Below are 12,973 nucleotides of genomic sequence, written 5' to 3' on the forward strand. Positions count from 1 at the left end.
TGCTGCTTTAAAGAATGGTATGTTTGCAGACAAGGTTAGACAGTAACCATTTAAATGGTTGCAAGTTAATCATTGCATACATTTTGTCTTAATTCTCCATGATTCATGCAGATCCAGTACGTTTTTATTTTCGGGGTTGAGGGCGATCCAATTGATTACAATAAGGATATAAACAAATGTGAGCGCTCTGAAGAAGATTTGTTGTAAAATTAAGTTGTTAAGGTAATCATACTTGCATATAAGTGTGCGGTTTTTGGTTTTGACCATCTGATTGATTGCTTCAGTAGCCAGTTTTCTGTTTTATAGGTTTCCAAACATATCTATGTTCTCACAAAATTAACTTTATGAAGTAGTTATGTGCAAAAAAACAAGGAAGAGCAAGTTAAAATATATACAACTAAAATGTGAGCATGGTATAACGTTCATGGGAGTATACATGTAAGATATACAATGCTATTCGAAAACACAAGTTGATTTTATTTCTATCCCTTTTTTCCTCTTCTTTTTTCCCATCATGCCTGTATAAGTAAACTGAAAGAGAAAACTCTTAATCTAATGGCCGCTATAGCGGCCTTGCAGCATGTACCTGAAATCTCAAACATTTCTGAGGCAACAACATACGAAATCAAGCTTGCATTGACGTACTTGCGTAGAGTATATTTGGGACGGTACGTAAATGCACACAGCAGAACTTACTTTTGCAAAGAAGCCCTTGAAGAACTTTCTGTCCTGGAATGGAGGGTTGGTAAGGGGATGTTGTGGGAGGAAAAGGCAGGAGAGTGTTACAAATGAACTGAGACACAATGTCCTGTGAGTGCGTGTCAGGGCGGACTTTGGTTTAAGGGCTTTCGATGGTTAAGAATGACAAAGTTGTGAAGTATGGAGAGGAGAGGAGGGGGAGATCACACCTCTAGCTCACCAATCAGGCATCAGACTCACCACGTGTGATGTTTAAGGTCGATGTTATTGGTGCTGTTACAGTTCTAGTGTTATTACACCACTATGTGAGTTTGATTATTTCAGTATTCTTGAAGGAATAGTAGACACACAACGAAAATTCGGTCATTTACTCACCCTCAGATGTTAGGCAAAATATTTACATTCTTTTCCATACAATGAAAGTGAATGTGGACGGATGCTGTTGAGCTACAAAAATAAGATATCATAAAAGGCTATCGAAATATCATAAGGGCTGTGACAGATTTCGATTCATCTATAGTTTTTTTATTTTTTTATTAGTCGATTAATCTAACAATTAGCGAATAATCTAACCTTTATTAGTAATTATAAGTGCAATAATTCTGATGAAATGTAAAAAGAAATTTCTCAAATGATTAATAATCACAATTACAATATATGAGCAAAATAATCATGATTAGTTTAACCATTATTGTGCAGCCCTACGAGTCACACCGATTACTTTTATGGTGTTGCTTCCGTTTTCTGGAGTTCAACAGCTTTTGTTTCCATTCAATTTCTTTGTACGGAAAAGAGCAGCATGAACACTCTAGTAAATATCTCCTTATGTGTTTCACATTAGAAAAAAGCAGGTTGAGTGAGAGTGAGTAAATCATGACAGAATTTTCATTTTTTCAGGTGAACTAATCCTCTAAAAGAAATCATGTTATGATGTTAGTGATGGCAGCAGCTTTGAGCAGTAGTTCATTAGGATTGCTTCTGATGCCTCAGCTTTAAGGAAGCTGTTTGAGGTAATCAGAAGTGCCACAGGGAGAGAAATTATCTTGGCTCCGGTGTTCACTAATCCCATACACACATCCCAGCTATGAGAGGATGAGCGAGAAGGTTTCAATATCACTCTTTGGCCACATACACACCAGAGTTATAACTGTTAACTTAAGATAAAAAAACATATATAGTAGGGATGAAACGGTTACCGTTTTGACGATAACATTTCTGATGGTTAGTATTACCATTTCATGTTTTAAGAATCATTAAAACTGCTATTTGAAAACCTTATGATAAACCATGTCCAGCATTAAACAAAGTAAAGTAACAGTATGCAGTGTAGGTTTCGTTTTGTGTAAAAACATGACGGAAGGCAGTGAAGTTTTACAACCTCTACAACCTTTTACAATTTTTACAACCATGCGCAAAGGGAAATTATATGAATGAATCACATGAATGCATTTCTGAAGGGAACTGACTGTCTTCAGGCATTTTCTTACCAGGGAAACAGCTCTATTTCTGCTGTTCCATAAGCGCCACCTACTGTTAGAGAGTGGGCATTTTTTATTCAGCCCCTGACAACTTGGCTGAATTTTTATGCAAATTTGTATATTTTAACCAGGTGATGGAAAATAATATAATATGCATTCTAAAATCTAAACAATTCATATAATAAGTTATCTAAAATTATTTACAGAGCAGCTAAAATACCTATAATCATTTATTATTTTGACTCATCCCTTTTCTAAAAATGGTTTAAAGGCTGAAATATGAGATTTATCATTTTATAAAACTTTAGTCAAAACTTTATTTGAACATGTAGTACATGTTGGTAGATAAACGCACATGTAAATGTTGTAACAACATTTTTTGTTCATTTAAAATAATTATTTTGATGTTTATGCAAACACAAAGTGAACAGTGCTGCTAATTGTATTTGTTGTTTGTTGGTTTTCAATTTAAAATGTGGCGAAATGATTTTAGATTTTTGTGTCGGTACTTTTTGAACATTTCCAACACATTTTAACCGCGATAACAGATATAACCATGATCATTTTGGTCGCTATAATGCCAAATTTTCATACCATTTAATCTCTACTTGAAATAAAATAAACTGAATGAAAAATTCTAAAAAGAAATGTCATTTGGTTTATTAACAAAATTAACTTACATTAACAAATAATAACTAATTATATACTACAAAATTAGTAAAACTTTAACTGAATTTTAATTTTATAATATTAAAAACTCAAACTGTAATAGATACTAAAATAACACTGATACACACTGCAGCTAAATTCCTGTTCTGTAGAAACAGAGTTTGGTTATTTATGGGTATGACGACAGCATCTACAACTGAATTCACAAACTGCTCGCATCATGTTTCTTGTTTACGGATACGTGACTCCAAAACGTTGCAGTGGTTATCATCGTGAGTGTGGGGAAGTAGGACTGACTGCTGTGTTTTGTATATACATGTGGAACGGTAACTGCATCAATGCATTCGTCATTCACTAAACTTTGCCGTGTGTATGTGGCCTTTGTAAAACAAGAAGTGCACCAATCGCCAAGCCTTAGATTCACTTCCTCATCTACACTGGCCTCATGTCCCTTAACTGAGGTTTGGGTTTCAGTTCAAATAATCATGACCACCATAACCATTATATACTGACCCACATCTTCAGTTAAGGGCACAGTGAGTTTCACAGAAAGAGGTAGAGGTTATATGTTACAGAAAGATCCAAGTTAAAGTTATGGTAACTGCATTTCACAAGATCATACACAGCCATAGAAGGAAAGCAATACTCATTGGGTTAGAAAAGAGGTTTAAGGGGTGAAAGAGGATCAAGATGCTCTTAATGGCTCATATGAACAAACCTGCTTAGAAAAAGAGAACATCATAATGCATTCACATCAGAACATATGCAAACAGATGGAGGAGGGCTGGAGTTTCATGGATAATAACTGCCACTGACGCTAGAGATATTGAGCAGAGAACATGCAGTAACTGAAGGACCGTGTAGACAGACATAAATACAAGATCTGGAAATAAATAGAAACAGGAAACACTAAAGGAAAGAAAAATTAAAATATGTCCCCTTTACTGAAATCTGCAGTCCTCTCTCAGAATCAGCCTGCATTTCCACGATTTTGAAAACAGTTGTCTTAACAGTTACTACATAATCACAGTGCATTGTGGTCTGTTTAACAGTATTTGTTTGTTCTGGGAATATATTGTAACTTTCCAAATAATAATTTCTTCATGCCATCACGAGCTAGCTGTGAAGGAACATTCAGAAATTAATAACAAATAAACATAATTCACAAACGATTTGTAAAATATTTTGTTTTAGAAGAATGGGGAGAATAAAATGGTTAAAGTAGTCGTGCAGCATGATAAAATAAAGCTGTGTACGTAAACTGAATGCATGTCATTGCCAGCACTGAATTTAGCATTTGATGTGTAGACAGATTTATTATGAATTTTTTGTCTAAGCCTTGTTTTTTTTCATTTTGAAAACTGATGATCCTTAAAGTCACAATATGTAAGATGATTTTTGGATTAAAATATCCAAAAACCACTAGAACAATGTTATATATTTTGGTGATTTGTGTACTTACATTACGCCCAAATGTTTCCAAGAACGTTTAAATACAGAGAAATAAGCAATATTAACCAGGACACAGACTGTGTCCGTGCGTCGCCTATCAATGACATCATACCTGCGTTACCTTCGATTTGTTTTATTTTGAAGAAACCATGGAAACACCAAAGACGCTTTAATATATGATGTGTTTTGTTAGACAGGTGAGCAACTGTTTGGTTAAATTCATCAACAGAAAACGAATCATTGTTATATAGCTCAACACAGTAAATCTTATTGTTTAAATCTCGTTTTCTTGATTTAACACGAGTACCATGACTTACCAGGACTAATATCGATCTAGCTTACTGCAGTGTGCAACAAGTGTCTTATAGCAGCCCGAACGCAGAGTAGCACTATAACAACTTTAACAGCGCTGCTTTACCCCACATACGCTTGACCATTAGAAACAAAAGCGGTCTAATAAAAGCATAATAAAAGCTCCGCTGCTCTCGAGCCGTGTGTCGTGCTTGTCTCTCATCAGCAATCGCTCCAGCGGCCTCGTTTCACTCCAATGGCTTTCAGCCACACCCTGCTTCATACTACAGTAATGTTAATAAAATCTTTACTACATTAGCTCATCAATGAATATGATTTCTGCCCGAGCCCCGTCATATTCTTTTTCACCGGCTGTAGACGTGAAGACAACAACTCCCATGATTCCACGAAATCAAGGTGTCATTAAACTACGCCTTTGTTTTGAATAAGCGACATCTAGTGGCAAAAATTGCATATTGTGCCTTTAACTTAAAAAGTTCACTTGCTTTTTAAAAATGCGAATGCTTGGAGCTTGTCTGATGTTAATGAGTAAAAGATTCTACATTTTCTAGATTATCATTTGCACCCTGTCTGCATAAAAAAGGAAGTAGGGTAGTTTGCTTACAAAAGAAAATGAGCGCCAACATGAATGGCTTAATCATTGATCAGAAAGAGGTCCAACTTTCAGAGGTCAAAGATCATGAGCAAACACAAACAGGGTGACTAGAAACAGTGCGGAAGTGTGTGTTTGCTCTCATTCTTCTAAAACCTGAAGGATAAACTTGAGATAAGAGCTCTGTACAAAGCCTAGCAAGATGGAGCCTCACGACAAGCCATCATCAACCCACAACTAGCACGAAAGAAAAATTTAAAGGACTTAATCGCTTATATCTTCATGAATACGCCATCCCAATATGTATTGTGATGAACACAGTAAGAGAATTTACTCAATATGGTGATAGGATTCGAGAGAAATGTTATAAAAATAGACCTGCTGCCAATGTGGGGCACTTAAAATCACACACTTTTGAGATTCCATTTTGTTTAGTATGCTGCCTAATAAGGCATCTAATAAGGAAGTAGACTATATAAGACTCTCCAAGGATCACAGATGGAGAATTGCAGAGATTAGTTGAGTCTTGGGGTCAGAAAGCCTTAAAAAAATCAAAAAAAAAAAAATCAAATAACCCCTACATCACCACAAGATGTTTGGGAGGGTTTGAAGAAAAATCCAGATGAAACTAAAAAAAGAGCTTTTTGCCAGCAAACCCACCAGATGGGTTTGGTGCACACATGGATAGAAAGTACCCCATGCCCACACTTAAATATACTGCTGGTTCTTTAATGTTGTGGGCCTATTTTTCTGCTGGAGGTCTGGACATCTTGTTCAGATACATGCTATCATGGATTCTATCAAATACCAACAGATAAAAAATAAAAACCTGACCGCTTCTGCTAAAAATCCTATGATGGGCCGTGGTTGGATCTTCCATCAGGACAATGATCCAAAACAAACATCAAAACCAACACAAAAACGTGTCACTGAGCACAAAATGAAGCTTCTGCCATGACCATCCCAGTCCCCTGACCTGAACCCTAAAGAAAATGAGTGGAGTGAACTGAAGAGAAGAAGCACCAACATGGATCTGGGAATCTGAAGGATCTGGAGAGATTCTGTATGAAGGAATGGTCTCTGATCTTTTGTCAGGTGTTCTCAAAACTCATCAGGCGTTATAGGTGAAGACTCAGAGCTGTTATCTTGGCAAAAGGAGGTTGCAAAAAGTATTGAATAAAAGGGTATCATTAATTGTGTTCAACATGTATTACAGAATAACATTTATTTTTTTATAATAAGATTGTTTAAATTCTTATACTTCAATGAAAGGTTCTAAAGGATTAACAATGCAGATTTATTTTCACAGGTTTTTTGTTCATGTTCAAGAGTACCAACCATTTTTTTCACATCTGAATGTGAAGCACGTTTATCATTATGAATCAGTGCGCCACCTGGAGGAAGTTGGGTGCAGATAACACATTAACGATAAACAATATCACAAGTGGATGACATTAATAAAGATGAGCCTCTGAAGAGAGACATGAACTTCCTGGACATGGGTGGCAGGCGTCCAGAGAGAGGAAATCTCATTACAGGTTACAGAACAGTCCTCACATCCACATCCTGCCACTTCTCCTTCTAAAGCCACTTGATTACGTGCTCCGGGTTACAGTGATGGTAACTTAATTACTGTTGATTAGTTCTGGAAATAATAAGGTTTGGATTATCTAAGCGAGGGTTTGAGTAGGTTATAGGGTCATGAGAGATTATTAATATGTTAAAGCTGCCTCTTATGTTCAGTGTTTGTGTCTTCCTGCAATAACACTCAGACTAGGGCTGTAAGATTATTTGAAATGAAACCAAAATGGCAATACGGTGCCCGCAAAGGCTGTGATTTAATTATATAAATATATGAGTTGAGTGTGTCACGGCGAAGCGCTGCACTGTGTTCATTTACACGTGAGCAGCTCATGATCCACCAGTGTTTTCAGTGTTTCAGAGCAGCTCGGTTCCACACTAACTCAATCTCTGCATCTGCTCTGAGTTTGAGTCTCTTTATCATGCATTTAAGAACAAAATGTGAACCAAATATCGTCACATACATGCAAGCACTTATTTACACTTCTTTATCCAGTGATATTCCTTTTAAGTTTTCTCTTTTGTAATGTCTCTCAGCCATCTCTTTCTACACTTTCTTCAAATGTCCCTTTTGCTCACTCCTTCACCATCATGAGTGGACACGCCCTCTACTGCTGATTGGCTATAAGTGTGTTGTGGTGCTGTGTTCGTTTAACTTTTTAACAGCATTTTTCAGAAATCGCTTACTGCACCTTTAATTTTGCAATTTTAGTCAGAACTAATTAAGACTAATTAAGTTTGGATGTAACAACTAGGGATGAAACAATATTGAAATTCTGGTAACATAAGCCGATAACAATTTCCATGCTATGGCCAATTACTGATAAATGATCAATATTATAAATCTAAACTGTGTTAAAAAAAAGAAAAGAAACAAAGACAATTAAAGCACACTAAAAAAATAGGGCTGGATAAAAAAATATTGATTTCTCAATTTTAAATCGATTCTCATTTTTACAAAACGATATTGATTCTTAAATCCCAAGAATCAATTAGTCTAGTCTGTTTTCAGTTGATGAATGAGCAGAATATGTAGCGCCTCCCATCCAATAAATAGCAATAATCTTTGTGCTTTGTTACTTTTGATATGAAGCAAAGTCTCAGATTTCAAATGACGTCCATCTTATTACGAGATTCAAAAAATAAATACCGTTTTGGCGCTGTTTAATGTGCCGTGACAGATCGCTTTAGCGCCTTGTGTGAACATCCTCTCCTCCACATTAATACCAGTTACAGCGTGAAATAAACATGAATAAACATCTGAAGGTATGTTAAAATATACAGTACAACTTACCGAAATCTGTATCATGTCTCGTGTAATAGCTTAATCAGTGTTTCAACCTCAGAAACACTCACATAACGTCACATTTAACTCAGAAAAACATATTCAGTGACCATAAACTCATTAGTCAGCTAGAAAAGTGTAAATATAGCTATGCACCATTAAATAGTCATTATAATTTTTAATGTTCTTCAATATTTAATGCATGTTTGAATAAATCACATTACTCATTATATCCGCGATTTAAATGTTTCTATTTCTACGAATTGTAGTAGAAATATGATTATGTAATTCTAAACTTTATTTATAATAAAAACATCATTGAGTGTAATTTAAGTGTTTGTATATAAATAAGTTAATTTAACCTTCAATATTATTATAGTAGTACCAACTGACTCCCATGTGTAGTTTACAGAATAAGTTGAGATTTTTTTCCTCTAGAAAATTTGCCATGTACTGTATCTGATATCCTACATCCAAAACAATCGATATCGAATCGAATCGAATCAAATCGAAATCATAATCTAATCTAATCTAAAGCAGGTGAATAGAAATTGAATCAAATCGTGAAAATCGTGTCAATACCCAGCCCTACTAAAAAACAAAATGTTTAAGCTGCTCCTTTGCACTATATTCCAAGACTTCTGAAATTGAAGTCTTTATTAACTGAAAAAAAGAGTAGAGTAAATGATGACACAATTTTCATTCATAGGTGAACTCTTCTTTTATTACTCCCTGTGAAAGCAGCCGTATGAGAGACTACACCAGCATTCCCAGACGAGTGGGAGTTTATTCACATAATGCAGACATCTGTGAACTCTGAACCTTTCATTTCTATTGACCAAACTGAGAAATAAACAAGGTCTTTTATTTGATTTTTTTTTTTTTTGTGGAATTGAATGTAAGAAAAAATTACATATTAAGGGTGAGAGAGACACTGGATCCATAGCCGCTTCCTCAATTAAACCTCACAAAAAAGGATGGCCTTATCCTCCGGCCTGAAGAACTAATGTGATTAAACAGAGTATTCTTTTCCAACAGAAGGTCAGACTGAGAAGATACGCAATAACTCAGAGCAAGCCGTCAGGTGTAAAGTGACAAACATCACGACTCTATTTTCCCCTGAGCTTAACCTGGGTGGAGGAGTCGGAGGCCTTGTCAATGCGGGAAATAGACAGCACAGTGGATTTCCTTTTCCCTGAAGAATGGAATGTCTTCCACTGGACGCTGGCGAGACAGGAAATTCACGCCTGTCCTTCTCCTCGTGGATTGCGTGCTTATGTGCTGCGGTTTGGGCAAATGATAAAGGTACCTGTTCTGCTAACCCGGTGCATTCGGGAATAATGTGTTCACTATGGCAAGTTTTCAAAACAACCACAACAGTCACAAAACTACATCACCGCCACTCTAATCAACAATGCTGTAGTGTACACTGGAAGGGACTTCCTATTTTTGTTGTGCTGGCAAGTTACCTTAGCCCTTTTTTTTTTTTTTTTTTCCAGTCAGTCTGAAATTAAATTATTTTATTTGCAAAATTTGACTCTCATGATGACACTAATGATAAATTGAAATGTTAATTATGTTATTAAAACTAGAAAAACCCGTAAACAAAGACTGTTGTGACACATTTGTTTGTAGGCAGGTTACGTAGTAACGTAACACCCTCGCTCAGCAGTCTAGCCAGTGGAAAAGCAGATGATTCTGAGAGAGGTTCACAGGTCCTCATGCCGAGCACTAGCTGAGATCCGGCTCTGGCACAAGAACCAGAACCATTAAAATGGAAATCAGGTGACAACGCAGAAGATGGTTTGGGAGAGCAACACAGGGCTCTACAGCTCAGAGGTGGTTAAAGGAATATTGAGATTGTTAACCAATAACTTGTATATACAGCACAGTCCAAAAGTTTGGAACCACTAAGATTTTTAATGTTTTTAAAAGAAGTTTTGTCTGCTCACCAAGGCTACATTTATTTAATTAAAAATACAGTAAAAAACAGTAATATTGTGAAATATTATTACAATTTAAAATAACTGTGTACTATTTAAATATATTTGACAAAGTAATTTATTCCTGTGATGCAAAGCTGAATTTTCAGCATCGTTACTCCAGTCTTCAGTGTCACATGATCCTTCAGAAATCATTCTAATATGCTGATTTGCTGCTCAATAAACATTTATGATTATTTTCAATGTTGAAAACAGTTGTGTACTTTTTTTTTCAGGATTCCTTGATGAATAGAAAGTTCAAAAGAACAGCATTTATCTGAAATACAAAGCTTCTGTAGCATTTTACACTACCGTTCAAAAGTTTGGGGTCAGTAAGAATTTGTATTTTTATTTTTTTGAAAAGAAATTAAAGAAATGAATACTTTTATTCAGCAAGGATGCATTAAATCAATCAAAAGTGGCAGTAAAGACATTTATAATGTTACAAAAGATTAGATTTCAGATAAACACTGTTCTTTTGAACTTTCTATTCATCAAATAATCCTGAAAAAAAATATTGTACACAAATATTTTGTACAATTGTACACATTAAATGTTTATTGAGCAGCAGATCAGCATATTAGAATGATTTCTGAAGGATCATGTGACACTGAAGACTGGAGTAATGATGCTGAAAATTCAGCTTTGCCATCACAGGAATAAATTACTTTGCGAAATATATTCAAGTAGAAAACAGTTATTTTAAATTGTAATAATATTTCACAATATTACTGTTTTTTACTGTATTTTTAATTAAATAAATGTAGCCTTGGTGAGCAGACGAAACTTCTTTTAAAAACATTAAAAATCTTAGTGGTTCCAAACTTTTGGACTGTACTGTACACAAAAGTCAGTAAGATGTTTTATGTTTTAAAGTCTCTTCTGCTCACAAAGGCTGCATTTATTTGATTAAAAAAATACAGTAAAAACAGAAACATTGTGAAATATTATTACAATTTAAAATAACTGTTTTCTATGGGAATATACTTTATACTTTTTATTTAATTATGTAAAAGTCTTTACTGTCACTTTCGATATATTTAATGCATCCTTACTGAAAAAATACTGACCTCAAACTTTTGAATAATTTAAAAGCTTAAAAGTAAGCAACTGTTTCACACTAGTAGGATAAAGGCACGATATGTAAGATTTTTGGAATAAAATATCCAAAAACCACTAGAACAGTATTATATATTTTGCTGACTTGTGTACTTACATTATCCCAAAGATTCCAAGAATGTTTAAATGGGTGGTTCATTGCGATTTCACTTTTTTAACTTTAGTTAGTGTGTAATGTTGCTGCTTGAGCATAAACAGAGCATAAACTTTGCAGATAGCAAAGTTACAGTGCTGAAAATTCAATGCAAACAGAGATATTGTCTTTTAAAGTTATGGAAGTTTAATGCCCCCAGGAACACGCAACAAAGTGGGTGAGACCATGTCGCACGGCATATGGAAGCGGAAGAGTTGTGTACACCGGACGCGAGCGGCGTGGCGTGACACGACACGTCAAAAGATAATAGAACCCATTATAATCTGTGATATTTTCTACACTGGATGCGGCGCTGAAGACAGAATCTACACGAGTTTAATGCTGGATTTGCACAAAGGCTTTTACTGAAAGATGTAGCAATTCCCACTTTAAAAGCAGAAGCTGCTGTTTATTGGCTTCAAACTGTAAGTACATTTTATTGTTTGTACATATCTTTTAAATGTATAGTTCTGTTGCTATTTTTGGTTGCATTGAGGACATATACAAAGAGCAACTTTTTTTTTGCTTCGCTAGCCAGTAAGCTAAAGTCTAGTGCATACTTCTCCAACAAACGTCTATGTTCATAGACAAACAGTTGTTCTTGCTATAAATTAAACGCTACTTTTACAAAAATGCTACTACTCAGTCATGTATTCGGCTACAGTAAAGCTTTAATCAGGATAAAACTGCATATTGAAAGCTATCAAACAGCAGTGACGGCATCTAAACACTTTGACACAAATAAAAAAAATGAAATACCATTCATAAACGGCCTTTAAAATCCACGACTGCAGAGGTTCTGCCTGACCCTCTTCATATGGGTCTGATTTGGGCTTAATTTTATACAGCATTATTTACATTTCCACTGAAGCACATGTAACAACGAATGGTAAGGGGCGTGGCATTTCCGGACACCTCAGCGAATCACGATACACTGGGCCCGCTAACCAATCTGAGCACATTGCGTATTTCGGAGGGAGTGGTATCATAGAACCAGGAAGCCGAACGAGCTGTTCATATGACAGTGGAAACAGAGGTGTAGAATAAAGGTAAAATATATGAAAAATACGGCTTTAAAAAAAAATAAATAAATGAAGCATTAAGACATGTTAAACTGTGCCCCAAAAACACAATCAAGCCTAGAAAAAAAAAAAGAGCACTGAACCACCCCTTTAAATCCAGAGAAATAAGCCATTTTAACCAGGACACGGACCATGTCCATGCATTGCCTATCAATGACATCATACCCACATTACCCTCGATTTCCAGTTTTATTTTGTTGAAACCATGGAAACACCAAAAACGTTTTAATATATTATGTGCTTTATTAGACAGGTGAGCTGTCTGTAACTGTTGATACATTTATAGACAGAAAACTAATCATGTTTTATAGCTCAACAATAAGTTTAGTCTTATTGTTTGAATCCAGTTCTTGATTTACAGTGAGTACCATGTTTTACCATGTCTAATATCGATCTACTGTAGCATAATGCAGTGTGCAACAAGTCTCTCATAGCAGCCACTGAGCGAACGCCATAACGTTCGTAACATCATTCAAATGTATTAATACACTCAAATGTATCTAATATGATAAACAGCGCTGCTTTACCCCACATACTCTTGACTGGAAGAAGCGGAAACAGCAACTGTGGCATAATAAAAGACGGGTGT

General features: G+C 35.4%; 1 protein-coding gene across 5 annotated transcripts in view; it reads right to left on the reverse strand.

The window, feature by feature from the left end:
• The window catches only part of numb (NUMB endocytic adaptor protein), a 79,761-nt gene that overhangs the window by 18,520 nt on the left and 48,268 nt on the right, over positions 1 to 12,973 (reverse strand). For 3 of the 5 annotated variants that reach the window (XM_048190516.1, XM_048190513.1, XM_048190514.1), the window contains one exon: positions 697 to 729. The exons of the other annotated variants lie outside the window; for them this stretch is intronic. In XM_048190516.1, coding sequence (XP_048046473.1) covers positions 697 to 729 — 33 coding nt within the window. The remainder of the gene's footprint in view (positions 1 to 696; positions 730 to 12,973) is intronic. 5 annotated transcript variants of the gene reach the window in all.

This window comes from Megalobrama amblycephala, linkage group LG5 (genome assembly GCF_018812025.1).
Source record: "Megalobrama amblycephala isolate DHTTF-2021 linkage group LG5, ASM1881202v1, whole genome shotgun sequence".
Lineage (NCBI taxonomy): Eukaryota > Metazoa > Chordata > Actinopteri > Cypriniformes > Xenocyprididae > Megalobrama > Megalobrama amblycephala.